Genomic DNA, 17,933 nt, shown 5'->3' with positions numbered 1-17,933 from the left:
AAAGCAAGCCATACAGGTACCCACCAAGTTGTGCAGTCAACAAAACTCATAAAAAGCATTATAAATCTTCACTTACCTTTGCTGATCTTCGTCGGAATGCACTCCCAGGACTCCCACTTCCACAAGAAATGTTAGTTTGTTCGATGATGTCCATCATTTATGTCCAAATAGCTATTTTTGTTAGCGTGTTTGGTAAACAAATCCAACGTCAGGAAGCGTGTTCACTAAAAGCAGACGAAATGTCAAAAAGTTCCGTAACAGTCAGTAGAAACATGTCAAACGATTTATTGAATCAATCTTTAATGGCTTCAGGACAACAAAGTCAAGGTATTGGAGTGGCCATCACAAAGACCTATAGAAAATTTGTGGGCAGAACTGAAAAAGTGTGTGCGAGCAAGGAGGCCTACAAACCTGACTCAGTTACACCAGCTCTGTCAGGAGGAATGGGCCAAAACTCACCCAACTTATTGTGGGAAGCTTGTGGAAGGATGCCCGAAACGTTTGACCCAAGTTCAACAATTTAAAGGCAATACTACCAAATACGAATTGAGTGTATGTAAACTTCTGACCTACTGGGAATGTGATGAAAGAAATAAAAGCTGAACTAAATCATTCTCTCTACTATTATTCTGACATTTCACATTCTTAAAATAAAGTGGTGATCCTAACTGACCTAAGACAGGGGATTTTTACTAGGATTAAATGTCAGGAATTGAGAAACACCTTGGCCAAATACATTTCAACTCAGTTTTTGTAAACTTCCGATTTTAGGTGTATGTGTGTGTGTGTATATATATATATATATACACACATCCCTGTACGCTGCCATAGGGCCCCTCGCCTCTCTCTGTGTGCCCTAATAGCAAGCAGGATACCAGGGCAGCACATTGCAGTAAAAGCTGTAATTGTTGTGCCAAATAGCACTTAATTACAGCTGTGGCACAGTGTGTGTAGGGAGGTGAAGGGAAGAGTGTGTTATTGGATTTCAATAGCCTGGAGAAAACAGGTACACTTACTGGATCTGTTGGAGCCTTATTGTACAGAGCTCATGTGTGTCTGTGTGTACAGTGGTGGAAAATTAGGCAGATCAGAAGGAGTTTAATGGCAAACCGCGCTCCCTAGCTGGCGCACAGTACACAGAAGCCTAGCCTAATTATTTCAACCATAACATGTTGCAGATGCTCTCCGAGATTCTCTGTGGGTACAGTGTGTGTTTTATGTATATGGTTGTGTGTGTGTGTGCGTCTCTGTATTTCTCTCTCTCTCTCTTTGTGTCTGCATGTGTGTTTTGTCTGTTTTTATATTTCTGTCTGCATGTATACCACCCTGCATCCCACTGCTGGCTTGCCTCTGAAGCTCAACAGGTTTGGTCCTGATCGGTCCCTCGATGGGAGACCAGATGCTGTTAGACTTGGTTTTGGAGGGCCAGTAGGAGGCACTCTTTCCTCTGTTCTAATTATTATTTGTTTTGAATGCCCCAGGGCAGTGATTGGGAGCATTGCCCTGTGTAGGGTTCCGTCTTTCGGATGGGACGTTAAACGGCTGTCCTGACACTCTGTGGTCACTGAAGATCACATGGCACTTATTGTTAACCCCGGTGTCCTGGCTAAATTCCCAATCTGGCCCTCATACCATCATGGCCACCTAATCATCCCCAGCTTCCAATGGGCTCATTCATCCCCCCCCCTCTCCCCTGTAACTATCCCCCAGGTTGTTGCTGTAAATGAGAATGTGTTCTTGGTCAACTTACCTGTAAAATAAGGGTTAAATATTTTTTACAAATTTAAATATCTGTCTAACAGTTCTAACTCCTCCATTGCAGAAGGTGTCATGTGATAGGCCGAGCTCAGATGGCGAGCCGCCCCATGAGAACGGACACACCGTCACCGACTGTAAGGACCAAGGTGAGACCAGGGAAGGGTCTGGAATACTTTGATAGTTACACTAAGTACGGCACATCATACTGGGTTAATGGCATTCTGGTTTTGAACACAAACTCTTGATATTGGTGTGAAAGAATCTCTTCTCAATTGGGCTTTCCCTTGGTTCAATACTGTCCCTCTTTGGAAGTTAAATGAGTAATGACATGTAAGCCATGTTTTAGCTCTAGATTCATCTTCTTTATCCTTGAGTCTTAAAGATGCACTGTGCAGAAATCGCTCTGCCATTTCCTAGTTGCTAAAATTTGAGTCGTTGTCCAGTCATTTCAGTGACAAAACAAACAAGTATTGTGTAGAGAATCATTGCACCATCTAAACCGCTGTGAAATATATTTTTCGTAACTATAAATAGTTTATTTTCAGATGTTTGAAGCTGGTGTTCAAAGCCGAAAGTAATGGAGCAAAAAACGAAACTTAAGACCGGGAAGCGTAGAAATAGAGCACACAGAACAGATCTACCACTTTTTAGACTTTCGTTCAATGAGAATGACGGATCTACAACACGCATTTCTAAGTGAATTTGGTCAGGTCGCCCAAAAAAGTTACACACAGTATTGCAGCTTTAATGCTAATGAAGCATTGTGTTTCTTCAGTGTTGACCCGACTGTAAATCCCTCTATACTCTGTTGATTGGAGATGGGGTGTATTTTCTTGAGGGTCAGAGCAGCTTGTGTGTTCAGGGGGAGTATGATTTGAGATTAGCTACAGAAACAATGGACTTGAGCGTTTGGATTTATTCAACGTTTATTTGATATTGAACCTTTTTCTCCTGCACCTAGTACCGCGACAGCCGAGATGCTATCTAAATAGCAGGATGAGATTATTCAACGTCTGCTTGCTCGACAAGCTCAATTCCGCGGGGTTTACAATTTTCATTTAACTTGTCAAGACCTCTTGTTTGGATTCTCTGGAATTTAGAGCTGTTCGTGTTTGGTTTCATTACACACAAACCAACCAACGCACGCACGCACAGACTCTCTCTCCCCAGGCTGTGATTAATAGACGTGTGTCTAATAGTTTGCATATCACAGCTGGGAAACCATGATTGTTGTTGAAATATGCACACCGATCCTCAATTGGAGGATCTCTGACTGATGGCTTTTGACAGATTGCTGTAAGTCTATGCACTTGTTGTGTTCCCTCTGGTGAGACCAATTATAACACTGTGAGTGTTATTATTATAATTTATTTTTTTACCTTTATTTAACTAGGCAAGTCAGTTAAGAACAAATTCGTATTCAAATTCTTTCAATGACGGCCTAACTGCCTTGTTCAGGGGCAGAACGACAGATTTGACCTTGTCAGCTCGGGGATTCGATCTTGCAACCTTTCGGTTACAAGTCAAACGCTCTCACCACTAGGCTACCTGCCGCCCCATTATGATACTGCCCTCTGGAGGATTGGAGGGCTAATGCTGTTTGGCTACCACTTTTTATTCCCCAGCTTTCATTCCCTTATTATTATTTGATGCCCAATCCCAAATTGACCCATACCCCCTACCCCTATATGCACTTCAAGTAGAACTAAGAGTATGGTATAGCTCCACAAAGCCCTCTGAGAGGCTAGGTTGAATATTTTCCATATTGCTTACACTGCACTGATCCTCATATCTAGTTCCCACGGAGTAGGGGTGGATGGTGGCTTGAGTCCATGCACTATGTCACCAGTGGCGAGCCAGTGGTTGATATCACCTCATATCTCTACAGTACCACTGCATCTCCATGCCAAACAACTACCACAGACCCACCCTTCTCACACCATTTCACCCCAGCTGCCCACTTTCTGAGGGGAGAGAAACGAGTCTCCAAACCCCTTTTTCAGCTTAATCAGCCACATTCCTTCCACGGCTGGTAAGAAGCGAACTTGACTCAGTGGAATCAAATGAGCCTGATCAGAGTTTCCCCCCCTCTGTCTTTCACGGCAAAAAAAAAAAGAAAAATAATTATAATCATCCAAAGTGAAGCTCTTTCACACATGTGTGTCTGGTTTCCTACCTTAGGCCCGGGGTCTAACGTGTGTGTGTGTGTGTGTGTGTGTGTGTGTGTGTGTGTGTGTGTGTGTGTGTGTGTGTGTGTGTGTGTGTGTGTGTGTGTGTGTGTGTGTGTGTGTGTGTGTGTGTGAGAGATAAACACTGGCAGGGGTTGGGCAGAAATGGCCACATATTTAATAAGATTTGTCGCCATGGTAGATATCATTATCAGAGTAACAGGATCTGAGTTGATTCCTGCAGGGCAGCAGAGGTGTGTGTGTGTCTTATGTCGGTCTGCGTCTCTCTGTGTGTGTGTGTGTGTGTCAGCGTAAGCGTCTGTCTGCAGAAGCACTCCAGACTCCGAGCGTCAGCTGCTTCACTACGATGACATCATTCACGGGGAATTTTGCACCCCTGCCTCAGAAACCCCTCTCTTCTTTCTGTCTCACTATTGTGTCCGACTCCACAGAGGAAAATGAGACCTCCACAACTTTGTGAAGGGGGAGTTATACCATATTCTGTAGTAATTAATGGATATTAACAGGTAATAATGTACATGGGTATGATGCAGATGATCAAACTCTGCAGATGTTGGGAGAATTTAACTATTGCAGTTTTCTTAAGACAAAAGCTTATAGGAATATACACTAATTTCTAGTCAGTGAATCTCCCTGTCACACACTATACATACAAATAATATAATGACCATTTCCATCATCTCTTCTCAACTATGTGACGTCTATTCTTGTCATTCTGTCTGTGGCTCATCTCTCGTTTACCCTTCTGGCAGTCTCCCGAGTGGATCTCTTCTACCAAACCCTGCTCGCCGCAGACCACACAATCCAAAAAACCCTCAGACAACCAGCAGATTTTCTACTCAGACACACAGAGAGACAGGCTTTATGACCGGGTTTAGGCCAGTTTAGCGGTATTTGCAGGAGAATGTGCACCGTCATTGTGTCTGTGGGCCTCTTCGGTTAGTAGAATTGAGGCCTAATTACTGACCTAAATCTTCAAATGATATGACAATCTGGTCAAATGGCTTGTGTAATATTTTTTTCATTCTTAAAGGTGAAATTACCTTGAAGGTCTAGCTCTCTGACATAGCATGTCTCTCTTTGCTCTTTCACTCCCTCTCTCTCTCTCTTCCTCCTCTCTCCCTCTCTCTCACTCTCTCTTTATCTCTCTCTCTCTACCACTCTCTCTCTCTCAGGTAAAGGAAAGAAGGACTCTCAGAAGAGAGGCACGCTGGGAAAAGGGGCGGGAAAGAAGATAACTAAGATCATTGGCCTGGGCAAGAAGAAGCCGTCCACTGACGAACAGACATCTTCAGCCGAGGAGGACATACCCACCTGTGGTAAGACACCTCTTAGGGGTTAGAGGTCATATCTGAGGTTTAGAGGTCAACCTACAGTGGCAAGAAAAAGTATGTGAACCCTTTGGAAATACCTGGATTTCTGCATGAATTGGTCATAAAATTTGATCTGCTCTTCATCTAGGTCACAACAATAGACAAACACAGTCTGCTTAAACTAATAACACACAAAAAAGTATATGTTTTCATGTCTTTATTGAACACATCCCTCCTCCTTTGGCAGCAATAACCTCAACCAAATGTTTTCTGTAGTTGAGGATCAGACCTGCACAACAGTCAGGAGGAATTTTTGACCATTCCTCTTTACCAAACTGTTTCAGTTTGGCAATATTATTGGGATGTCTGGTGTGAACTGCTCTCTTGAGGTCATGCCACAGCATCTCAATCGGGTTGAGGTTAGGACTCTGACTGGGCCACTCCAGAAGGCATATTTTCTTCTGTTGAAGCCATTCTGTAGTTGATTTACTTCTGTGTTTTGGGTCGTTGTCCTGTTGCATCACCCAACTTCTGTTGAGCTTCAAAATGTGATGATAAACTACTTGGGAATTCATTTTTCCGTCGATGATAGCAAGCTGTCCAGGCCCTGAGGCAGCAAAGCAGCCCCAAACCATGATGCTCCATCCACTATACTTAACAGTTGGGATGAGGTTTTGATGTTGGTGTGCTGTGCCTTTTTTTCTCCACACATAGTGTTGCATGTTCCTTCCAAACAACTCAACTGTAGTTTCATCTGTCCACAGAATATTTTGCCATTTGCGCTGTGGAACATCCAGGTGCACTTTTGCAAACTTTGGACAGCAGTGGCTTCTTCCGTGGTGTCCTCCCATGAACACCATTCTTGTTTAGTGTTTTACGTATCATAGACTCGTCAGCAGAGATGTTAGCATGTTCCAGATGATTTCTGAAAGTCTTTAGCTGACACTCTAGGATTCTTCTTCACCTCATTGAGCGTTCTGCGCTGTGCTCTTGCAGTCATCTTTGAAGCAAGACGGCCACTCCCAGGGAGAGTAGCAACAGTGCTGAACTTTCTCCATTTATAGAGAATTTGTCTTACCGTAGACTGATGAACATCAAGGCTTTTAGAGATACTTTTGTAACCCTTTCAAGCTTTATGCAAGTCTGAGATCTGAGATCTCTTTTGTTCGAGGCATGGTTTGCATCAGGCAATGCTTCTTGTGAATAGCAAACTCAAATTTGAGTGTTTTTATAGGGCAAGGCAGCTTTAACCAACCTCCAATCTCGTCTCATTGATTGGACTCGAGGTTAGCCGACTCCTGACTCCAATTAGCTGTTGGAGAAGTCATTAGCCTAGAAGCTCATACTTTTTCCAACCTACACTGTGAATGTTTAAATGATGTATTCAATATAAACAAGAACAATACAATGATTTGTGTGTTATTAGTTTAAGCGCACTATGTTTGTCTATTGTTGTGACTTCGATGAAGATCAGATCAAATTTGATGATCAATTTATGCAGAAATCCAGGTAATTCCAAAGGGTTCACATACTTTTTCTTGCCACTGTATATCAAGGGTGGATTTGGTCGTATAGGTGTTGTTATATTAAAGAATGTATGGGGACATGTCTTGAATTAGAACAGCCAGAACTGCAGCTATAGACTCATTTTCTGGCCTGCCTTTTCGCTATTGGCCATTTTACCCCACCCTTTCATCCTAACTGGTCCGTCTTGTCTGATTGACAGGCTACCTGAACGTGATGTCCAATAACCGCTGGCGTGAGCGTTGGTGTCGTCTGAAGGACAACCAGCTGTTGCTCCATAAGGACCGCGCTGACCTGAAGACCCATATGGCCAGCCTTCCCCTCAGAGGCTGCGAGGTCAGCCCCGGACTGGACTCCAAACACCCCTTTGCCTTCCGCCTGCTCCGCAATGGACAGGAGGTGGCTGTACTGGAGGTAGGTTGGTTGGTCAATTGGCTCGGGGTGGAGGTTAATCTTAGGTTCAGATCTAGGATCAGCTTACCCTCGCCAAATCTGAACCTTCATGGTCAGGGGGAAGTCGTCAGGTCTGACCTTAGATCAGTGTCGTAGGGCAATTTTGTGCTAATGTTGTAGTGATACTATGGATTGGATGGAAAGTTATCTCTTCTTTTGTAATTTTTTGTTGTTGAAGTTTATACACAGGTACACCTCTTTTCTAAACCAATGAATAGTATTAACATAAATAAATAGATACTAGCTTCTTTAAATTAGCGTAATAATCTCAAACCCACCTCTCCTCTTCTCTCCAGGCGTCCTCCTCAGAGAGTATGGGTCGGTGGTTGGGGGTGCTGCTCGCTGCGACTGGCTCCACCACAGACCCTGCTGCCTTGCACTACGACTACATAGACGTAGAGACTACCGCTAACGTCATCCAGCTGGCCAAGCAGTCCTTCTGGTTAGACACACACACACACACACACACACACACACACACACACACACACACACACACACACACACACACACACACACACACACACACACACACACACACACTGCCTCCCATTGTGATAGGGGCTACAGTGCATTCCCTTGACTTTTTCGACATTTTGTTGCGTTACATCCTTATTCTAAAACGGATTAGATATTTTTTCCCCCTCATCAATTTACACACAATACCACATAATGACAAAGCAAAAACAGGTTTTTAGAAATATTACGTTTACGTACTTTGTTGAAGCACCTTCGGCAGCAATTACAGCCTCGAGTCTTTTGGGTTATGACGCTACAAGCTTGGCAACCTGTATTTGGGGAGTTTCTCCTGTTCTTCTCTGCAGATCCTCTCAAGCCATGTCAGGTTGGATGGGGAGCGTTGCTGCACAGCTATTTTCAGTTCTCTCCAGAGATGTTAGATCGGGTTCAAGTCCGGGCTCTGGCTGGGCCACTCAAGGACATTCAGAGACTTGTCCCGAAGCCACTCTTGCGTTGTCTTGGCTGTGTGCCTAGGGTCGTTGCCCTGTTGGAAGGTGAACCTTTGCCCCAGTCTGAGGTCCTGAGTGCTCTGGAGCAGGTTTTCATCAAGGATCTTTCTGTAGGTTGCTCCGTTCATCTTTCCCTCGATCCTGACTAGTCTCCCAGTCCCTGCTGCTGAAAAACATCCCCCCAGCATGATGCTGCAACCACCATGCTTCTCCGTAGGGATGGTGCCAGGTTTCATCCAGACATGACACTTGGCATTCAGGCCAAAGAGTTCAATCTTGGTTTCATCAGACCAGAGAATCTTGTTTCTCATGGTCTGAGGTGCCTTTTGGTAAACTCCAAGCGGGCTGTCATGTGCCTTTTACTGAGGAGTGGCTTCAGTCTGGCCACTCTACCATAAAGGCCTGATTGGTGGTGCTGACGAGATGGTTGTCCTTCTGGAAGGTTCTCCCATCTCCACAGAGGAGCTCTGTCAGAGTGACCATCGGTTTCTTGGTCACCTCCCTGACCAAGGACCTTCTCCCCTGATTACTCAGTTTGGCCGGGCGGCCAGCTCTAGGAAGAGTCTTATTTGTTCCAAACTTCCATTTAAGAATGATGGAGGCCACTGTGTTCTTGGGGACCTTCAATGCTGCAGCCATTTTTTTGGTACCCTTCCCCAGATCTGTGCCTCGACACAATCTTGTCTCGGCGCTCTACGGACAATTCCTTCGACCTCATGGCATGGACGTTCGGGTGTGTGCCTTTCCAAATCATGACCAAGGCGGACTCCAATCAAGTTGTAGAAACATCTCAAGGATGATCAATGGAAACAGGATGCACCTGAGCTCAATTTCGAGTCTCATAGCAAAGGGTCTGAATACTTATGTAAATAAGATATTTCTGTTTTTTATTTGAAATAAATGTGTTAAAATTTCAAAAAAACGTTTTTTTTACTTTGTCATTATGGGGTATTGTGTCTAGATGTATTTCATACATTTTAGAATAAGGCTGTAACGTAACAAAATGTGGAAAAGGGGTCTGAACACTTTCTGAATGCACTGTACTTTATCACTCTATTGGGGGTCTCAGAAAAAGCAAATCATTTGTGTGGCAGATAATGTATGCGTGCGTTTTTTGAATCCCAAAAAGTATGTGTGTTGTTCCCTCAGCCGGCCTTGACCTCATTCAGTTAGGAATGGACATCTCTGGACCAATGTTTTTCCCGCTCTCTGGCCATTTGATGTGTCACTCTGACCAACAGGGTTTTTACAAGAGCACTGTGTGCAGGCCAGCCCTGCCCACACAATAACACAATACACTTTGCAAGGGCTGGACAAAGCGTTTGCATACCCAAGAGAGTACTAAATGCCTGAACTGTTATTTGTATGATGCAGGCAATATATGAGACAGCTATACACTGAGTGTACAAAACATTAAGGACACCTGCTCTTTCCAAAAAATAGGCTGACCAGGTTAATCCAGGTGAAAGCTATGATCCCTTATTGATGTCACTTCCTAAATCCACTTCAGTCAGTGTAGATGAAGGGGAGGAGATATGTCAAAAAATGATTTTTAAGCTTCGGTACAATTGAGACATGGATTGTGTATGTGTGCCATTGAGGGTGGGCAAGACAAAATATTGAAGTGCCTTTGAACGGGGTATGGTAGTAGGCGCCAGGCACACCAGTTTGTGTCAAGAATTGCAACGCTGCTGTTTTTCACGCTCAACAGTTTCCCGTGTGTATCAAGAATGGTCCACCATCCAAAGCACATCCAGCCAACTTGACACAACAGAGGGAAGCAATTAGAGTCAATATGGGGCCAGCATCCCAGCATCCCTGTGGCGTTCGACACCTTGTGGATTCCATGCCTCGAGTAATTGAGGCTGTTCAGAGGGCAAAAGTGGAGGGTGCAAGTCATTATTAGGAAGGTGTCCTTAATGTGTTGTACACTAAGTGTCCTCCTATAAAGGTCCTTAATGGACAAACCTCTCCATATTCCCCACATGACTCCACATGTTATGTCGTGCTTTACTTTTGGACTATAACTACAACTTTTGTACTGCGATTCCCTGATGTATTGTCACTCACTCATGGATATGTGCATTTTCTCCTCAGCTTCACTAGTAAACGTGTTGTATCTCCCAACCCCTATCTGGACAACCCTGTGAACGGTTATGCCTGCCCCTCTGGAATGGCACTGCACTATGATGATGTGCCCATCAATGGAACGGTAAGGACACACACACACACACACACACACACACACACACACACACACACACACACACACACACACACACACACACAGACGCTGAGAAAACAAACAAATCAGTGCACATATTTCTGCAATATCTCAGCAACTCTTATATCTGGATGCTGTGTTGCTTGTGATGGCTTGCATCGGGTGTCTTTCTGTTTCTCTTCCTCTTTCTCACGCTAATCCGACTCTGATTAATAATTGTGCAAGTGCTTTCCTCTGCTCTAGCTCACGTTCCTGTAACAATAACAACCCTTTGGCTTCCTCTCTTCTTTTCTCCTCTTTTTCCCCCTTTGCTGACTTGTGTTTTTTGCTGTTTTTCAAATGTACTCCCTCTCTTTATTCCCTTTTCATGTTCTCGTCTCTTTTCTTGTTCTTTCTCTTTATATCTCCTTTTATGTTCTCCTCCGTTCCCTCTTTTCCTCTCCTCTCTGCATGCCTACCTCTAAACATAAGGACCCAGAGGCGTTATACTCCAGCCCTGCCACCGGAGGGCGACGTCTGAGAGAGGAGGTGTTGTATGAGAACGCTGACCTCTATGAGAACATGCCTTCGCCCAAGCTGGCCGCCCGCTACTCCCCCAAGCCCAGCCGCCTAGCCTCTTCCTCCAGCCACCACAAAACCCCTGGCCCTGTTAAATCCAAATTCCTCTCCTCCTCTTCCTCAGCTAACACTAACACTAAAGCCGGTACTCAGGTGACTAACGTTCTGCTGTCTTAACCTTAACGCAACCTTAATTAACACTGTATACTTTTCTGTCATCTTAAAGGGATACTTCACCTCAAATTCAAAGTTTGAGATGTGTCATACTTCAAAAATTGTCTAAAGTCGAGTCTCTTATGCCATTTGTTGTATAGATCCTGCTATATGCATGAAACAAAATCTCAAGGCCTTAAACCCAAATTATTGGGAGAGATTGACAGCATCTAAATTCCATCTAATAACTTTGATTTTGGAGTTAGCTCTCCCTTTAACATGTAGTATGTGCAGTGTACACCTGCTCTTTCCATGACATAGACTGACCAGGTGAATCCAGGAGAAAACTATGATCCCTTTTTTTGCTGTTTCTTGTTAAATCCAATTCAATCAGTTTAGATGAAGGGGAGGAGACATGTTAGGATTTTTAAGCCTGGAGACAATTGAGACATGGATTGTGTATGTGTGCCACTTAGAGTGTGAATGGTTAAGACAAAAGATTTAAGCGGATTTGAATGTGGTACGGTAGTAGGTGCCAGGCACACTGGTTTGAGTGTGTCAAGAACTGCAACGCTGCTGGGTTTCTCACACAACAGTTTCCCGTGTGTATCACGAATGGCCCACCACCCAAACGGCATTCCAGACAACTTTTTTTTTTAATAAAAAAAAAAAAAAAAATGTATCCCCCTTTTCTCCCCAATTTTCGTGGTATCCAATCGCTAGTAATTACTATCTTGTCTCATCGCTACAACTCCCGTACGGGCTCGGGAGAGACGAAGGTCGAAAGCCACGCGTCCTCCGAAGCACAACCCAACCAAGCCGCACTGCTTCTTAACACAGCGCGCCTCCAACCCGGAAGCCAGCCGCACCAATGTGTCGGAGGAAACACCGTGCACCTGGCCCCCTTGGTTAGCGCGCACTGCGCCCGGCCCGCCACAGGAGTCGCTGGAGCGCGATGAGACAAGGATATCCCTACCGGCCAAACCCTCCCTAACCCGGACGACGCTAGCCCAATTGTGCGTCGCCCCACGGACCTCCCGGTCGCGGCCGGCTGCGACAGAGCCTGGGCGCGAACCCAGAGACTCTGGTGGCGCAGCTAGCACTGCGATGCAGTGCCCTAGACCACTGCGCCACCCGGGAGGCCTATTCCAGACAACTTGACACAACTGTGGGAAGCATTCGAGTCAACATGGGCCAGCTTCCCTGTGGATTGCTTTCGACACCTTGTAGAGTAGATGCAGTGACACATTGAGGCTGTTCTGGGGGGTAGGGGTGCAACTCAGTATTAGTAAGGCCTTTGTAATGTTTTGTACAGTCAGTGTAATAGTGTGTCTTTGCTGAGGGAGAGGTAAGCGGTATGCCTAACAATGGGCAGGGGGAGGGATTCAATAATGGGATTTGAGTCTCAATTCTTATTACGTTTATTATTCCTGCAGAAACATTTGATTTAATAAAATTGTGTTGATACTGGCCACCCAGAATCCAGGTTTTTGAGACATTATCCTCAAAATCCCCGCTAGCTTAGTCCTGCTGTAGTGCAGCTCTTAGCCCCTTGTTAAAATACTCTGTCCAGGATTGAGTATCTGGTTAGAGTTAGTTAGGGTCTGAGACGTTGACCATGCAACACTTTAGCTAGAGGCCTGATGTTGGATTGAGAGGAGTAAGGGGGGGGATCGAATATCTGCAGTGTGTTAGGCAGCGTATCTGTGGGAGCACCTCAGATCACCCAGATGATAGAGGCTTTTCTTCCTTTGATCTCTGTGTGTGTGTGTGTGTGTGTGTGTGTGTGTGTGTGTGTGTGTGGTCTGTGTGTTTATACTGCTCCTTGCCTGTACAACAACCATCGCCTGCATGTATGTATGTATGTAATTATATTTTTATAGCCTACATGGGTGCGAGTTGGAAACGCCACCTAGCACCGTTACTCGCATAAGTCACCACTTGGCTTTGTAGAGTTGAGCTTTGATCTGTGTGTGTGCGTGTGCTTGCATGCATCGGTCTGTGTGCGTGTGTGTTTATGGCAAGGGGTGTTAACATGGATCCCTGCACCACAAAGCCTGCACTAGTGTTTAACGTCATCCTGCTAGGTGTACAACTCCGGCTCAATGGCCCTAATGCTTTCAGTAAAGCTCATTGAAGCTGAATGGTAGAGCACCACATCCAAACCCATGGTTATATAGTAGTACACACACACACACACACACACACACACACACACACACACACACACACACACACACACACACACACACACACTCCAGGGGAATACAGTTCAATAGGGCTGGTTTAGCCTAATGCTGGGATTACTGTGGGATTCATTTCAAAGGGGGATTCATACTTTTAGTGTCATGTGTTTAACGCGCAATTCATTTCTACAGCTGTGCACAGAGTAGTTCACATGATCTTACCCACCTGGGGATTTAGATGGGCAATGTTGATTTTTATTGGAAGTGAGTTGTGGCCATTTTGAACTGTATGTTTGAACTGCAGTGTAGTGGTTTTCATTATAGCTGCAAACTGTCGTTTAACAGTTTTAGGACTGTGCATTTCAACCAGATTGTGAATGCCTGCTCTCTCTCTTCCTCCTTCTCGACCAATCAGCTGAAGGGAAAGAAGGCCCCGGTGACCAATGGGACAGCGTCTAAACAGAAGGTGGACAAGAACCAGGCCAAGAAGACCAATGGAACAGCCACCAATGGAACAACCGGTGGAGCATCTGTGAAACGCAACAACTCCAGTAAGAGTCTAATCAGTGTGTGTGTGTGTGTGTGTGTGTGTGTGTGTGTGTGTGTGTGTGTGTGTGTGTGTGTGTGTATTTGGGAGTTTGAGAGCTAGATAGAATGAGAGCGAGCGAGAGACACACACACACACCCATTCCCATGAGTCTTTCTATAAATCATGACACACAGTACATACCAGTGTGATAATTCATAAGCTACTGCTAGCCTGTCACTTCTAGTCAGCCCTTATACAGTCTGCTAGCTGTGATATTTAACAGTAGCCTGGTCTTAGCAGACACGAAGTCTGGCCTCCCCACTCCTCAGTCCCAGTCAAACCCACCACTGATCGCTTTCTAGGAAAACTGGAGCCACACAAAAAAAATCCGGAATTCACAAATTACAGTTGGTGGAGCAGCGGGAGTAAATATCTTTGGATGGTGCGAAGACGGCTTCCTCGAAACCATCCGTAAATCCCAACCTTATGGAGGATTACCATGACATACCCAGACCCAAACGATCATTCAACGTTGAGTCGATGTTCAAATAGCAGGGTGAATATTTGGCCAGGGTGACCCGTGGTTACTGGTGAGGCTAATCTTTGTGGTGAAGGTCTGTGTGTTTTCAGTAATGTGTGAACCGCGACAGTTTTTGAACCCACTTTCTCATATTTGGTCGCTTTTGTAAGCATCGTGTTCATAGGGGATACCAACTATGTGTCATTTTGGATTTAGTGCGTGTTACACAATACTTGTTTAATGTCAAGCTAAAATAGGCCCATATTGATGTATTGATGGTTGGAGATGTCAAGTGGTGGTTTGATTGATTATTTGGTCCTTCGTAGAGGCTAATGTGCTAGTGAGGCACATACGCACGCAGGCGCGCACACACACGCAGGCGCACACACACACACACACACACACACACGCAGGCGCACACACACACAGTCATACTTCAGTGGTGTGGAGAGGTTCTAGTGGCCTCTGTAGCTTAAGGATTCTTGTTTGGTGTATTTTTTTCCGCAGGGTCGGTTCCTAGTCCCTAATCTGCTCTGTTTGATTAAGGAGTGCTTATAGGCTGAGGTTTGGGTTCAATGGGTTTCTGGTCAGTTTATGCCTTGTGTAGAACTCTGATGAGCATGGTCTTGTTCTTTCACCACTCCCTCCTTCCCTCTCATAGCAATCCACCCTTCTTCATATATTTCCTTTCCTCCTTTTGGATCTCATTCTCTCCTTCTCCCTCCCCCTAATCCCTCCTCCTCCCCTTCCATTACCCGTTTCCCGGCACCTAATGAGCATTTGGTTTTAACGGTGCGAAGGGATATAGAGCATAAATCCCCTCTCTCCCCTGTAGGTGCAGAGCAGTATAAGTACGGTAAGAACCGCGTGGAGGCGGACGCAAAGCGGCTGCAGGCCAAAGAGGAGGAGCTGATGAAGAGGAAGCAGGACATCAGGAACCGTCTGACCCAGCTGAAGAAGGACAGGAAAGACCTGCGCACCGCCATGGAGGCCAGCACCGGTATGACAAAGAGACACACACACACACACACGCACACTTAGACAGACAGACAGACCGACACATTCACGCACGCACACACACACACTGCTTTTACCAAGACAGAGAGAAGGGGGAGAGGTAAAGAGTAAGTGGTGAGAGACGAAGGATTAGACGGGGGAGAGGTGGGAGTGAAAGTATGGGGAGATGGAGAAATGATTGGAGGAGAAGAGGAAGAGCGGTTTAGAGTGGTGGGGAGATGGAATGAGTGTTGGAAGGAAGAGTGGAGATGTGGGAGTTAGTGGTGTATGATGGAGGCATGGATGTGAGGATTAGGGTTAGGAGCGAGTGGTGCGGGATGGAAGACTGGTTTGGAGGGGGAGAGATGGGAGTCGTGTATCAGACGTTCTTATCCTGAGAGACGTGTCAATAAACTACAATAACGGTAAGACGGGAACCGGGAGTAAACCTCCTCCCTCTTCGTTCCTCCCTCCCCCAGGTAAGCGTTCCGCTGCGTCTCTGGTGGAGCGGCTGAAGAAGGTGGAGGACGAATGCAAGCTGAAGGAGGACGAGAGGGTGAGCCTGGAGCTGGAGCTGACGGAGGTCAAGGAGAGTCTGAAGAAGGCCCTGAGTGGAGGAGTCACCCTGGGACTCACCATTGAGCCCAAGTCTGGCACCTCCAGCCCGCAGGTTAGACCTCAATCAATCACATTTATTTTATAAAGACTTTTAACATCAGCAGTTGTCACAAAGTGCTTTACAGAAACCCAGCCTAAAACCCCTAAGAGCAAGCAATGCAGATGTAGAAGCACGGTGGCTAGGAAAAACTCCCTAGAAAGGCAGGAATCTAGGAAGAAACCTAGAGGACCCAGCCCTCTTCTGGCTATACCGACCATGACCTATGGCTGAGTCTCAATACTGTAAAAAGGTGTCCTTCTCTTGAATAATGAACAGACAAAAGCATTTTGTCCATGTAAATTAGTCTTCTAGATAGTCTGAAGGGACTTTTCTTTTTACCTTGTGTGCATTTCTCCGTCTGCATTTCAAAAACTTGTCTGGTGCAAGCAATATGCCCAACATACCGCTGACAAACAGTCAACAGGCTTTTGATAAAGTGTTGAAAATGTTGCTGCTGACTCTGAATGGTGTGCATCTGTGTGTGTCCAGTCCCCAGTGTTGCTGAGGCGTACCCTAGAGAACTCTCCCATCTCCAGCTGTGACACCAGCGACACAGAGAGCTGTTCTACCCTGCCCGTCAACAGCGCCTCCCTCCTCCGCAGAACGGCCAATCAGAAACCCTCGACCGTCCGCGGCCACGTCCTCAGGAAGGCCAAGGTGAGAGAGTTACAGAGAACACACACACACACACACGCTCGGAACACAGTCAGCACTCAGTCAACTGCATTGCCACACAACTGACACACACACACACACACACATCTATTGCCACACATCCCAGTCCAATGACTATACTGAATTTGCATTTAGTTGCATGTAACTGTAAGTACATGCGTTTGTATGTGCTGTATTATTTGCATGCATTTGCATTGATATCCTGACACCCAAGCACAGTCACTGTTCCCTTTTGTTGCAGGAATGGGAGATGAAGACGGGCACATAAGCAGCAACTCTCTTCACAACGATCCTATTGTACTAGCTTATTTTTTGTGTGTGTGTGTATATATTTATTAACTTTTCACATGGGGAAGAAGGTTGAAGAGGAGGACACTACAATCGTAGCATAGCCAACCAGAAAGACAATAAGGACAATGCTGATTTGAGTATACTTTATTTCCAAAACATAAAGAAATAGCACTCTTTTTGTAGCTTACTATTGTATAATACCGTGTATTATATCTGGCATGTTTGAACCACTCTGTCGTGCGGTTTGGTATTCGTCCAATCATTTTCTTTCTTTTCAAGCAGACATCCAATCATAGACGGTCTTCTGTGATCTGTTTCTCCATCACATACAAATCTGGTTTCTACAACTCTTGGGGTTCAAAAATCAAGTGCAAAACCAAGTATTTATTTGTAAATGTTTATTAAGTAAACATCCCTGTGATTATTTATATTGATAATATTTAATGCTTGTTTTATAGTGTAGCTGGCTCTCCGTAGGCGCCCAGGTTATCTTTCCTACTCAGTTGGAGGCTCTCTAGTTCACGAGCATATGTTTTCGAGTGGTAACGGCACTGCGCCACTAATGTGCACGTCATCTAAATGGGTTAATCGAATCATCAGTCTCACTGTTAGGCAATTCGGATGATTTGCAGGTCATCGAACCAGCAACGCACCTACTCCCTACTGGTTGATGCTTGTGAGTGGGCCGTTGGAACGCTCCACTCAGTGAAGTGCAGGTCAGGCTAAGGCGTGGTCCTGTCCCGGCGAGTTGGAAAACTCCTAAAACCTCAAGTAACGTGGCCTCTTCTATTTAAGCTTGACAACCAGGAGCCTCGGCCCAGCTCTTTTAATCATGCCACTGGTGTACTGTAGCCCTGTGATCTGATCTGGTGTGTGTGTGTATGTGTGGCTTGTGTGTTAGTGCGCACGACTGTGTGTGTGTGAGTGATCGTGTTTGT

The 17,933-nt window shown here is 45.4% G+C and overlaps 1 protein-coding gene across 1 annotated transcript in view; it reads left to right on the top strand.

Moving 5' to 3' along the window:
* The window catches only part of LOC120030443 (actin filament-associated protein 1-like), a 54,304-nt gene extending 36,371 nt beyond the window's left edge, over window positions 1-17,933 (top strand). The window contains exons 8-17 of the mRNA XM_038975846.1: window positions 1,823-1,904; window positions 5,123-5,266; window positions 6,987-7,198; window positions 7,534-7,679; window positions 10,303-10,417; window positions 13,742-13,877; window positions 15,211-15,375; window positions 15,851-16,041; window positions 16,519-16,686; window positions 16,946-17,933. Of these exons, the coding sequence (XP_038831774.1) occupies window positions 1,823-1,904; window positions 5,123-5,266; window positions 6,987-7,198; window positions 7,534-7,679; window positions 10,303-10,417; window positions 13,742-13,877; window positions 15,211-15,375; window positions 15,851-16,041; window positions 16,519-16,686; window positions 16,946-16,972 (1,386 nt within the window). The 3' untranslated portion in view covers window positions 16,973-17,933. The remainder of the gene's footprint in view (window positions 1-1,822; window positions 1,905-5,122; window positions 5,267-6,986; window positions 7,199-7,533; window positions 7,680-10,302; window positions 10,418-13,741; window positions 13,878-15,210; window positions 15,376-15,850; window positions 16,042-16,518; window positions 16,687-16,945) is intronic.

This window comes from Salvelinus namaycush, chromosome 36 (assembly GCF_016432855.1).
Source record: "Salvelinus namaycush isolate Seneca chromosome 36, SaNama_1.0, whole genome shotgun sequence".
Classification (NCBI taxonomy): Eukaryota; Metazoa; Chordata; class Actinopteri; order Salmoniformes; family Salmonidae; genus Salvelinus; species Salvelinus namaycush.
Note: the sequence above shows the minus strand (reverse complement) of the source record. Positions and strands in the feature narration are given on the sequence as shown.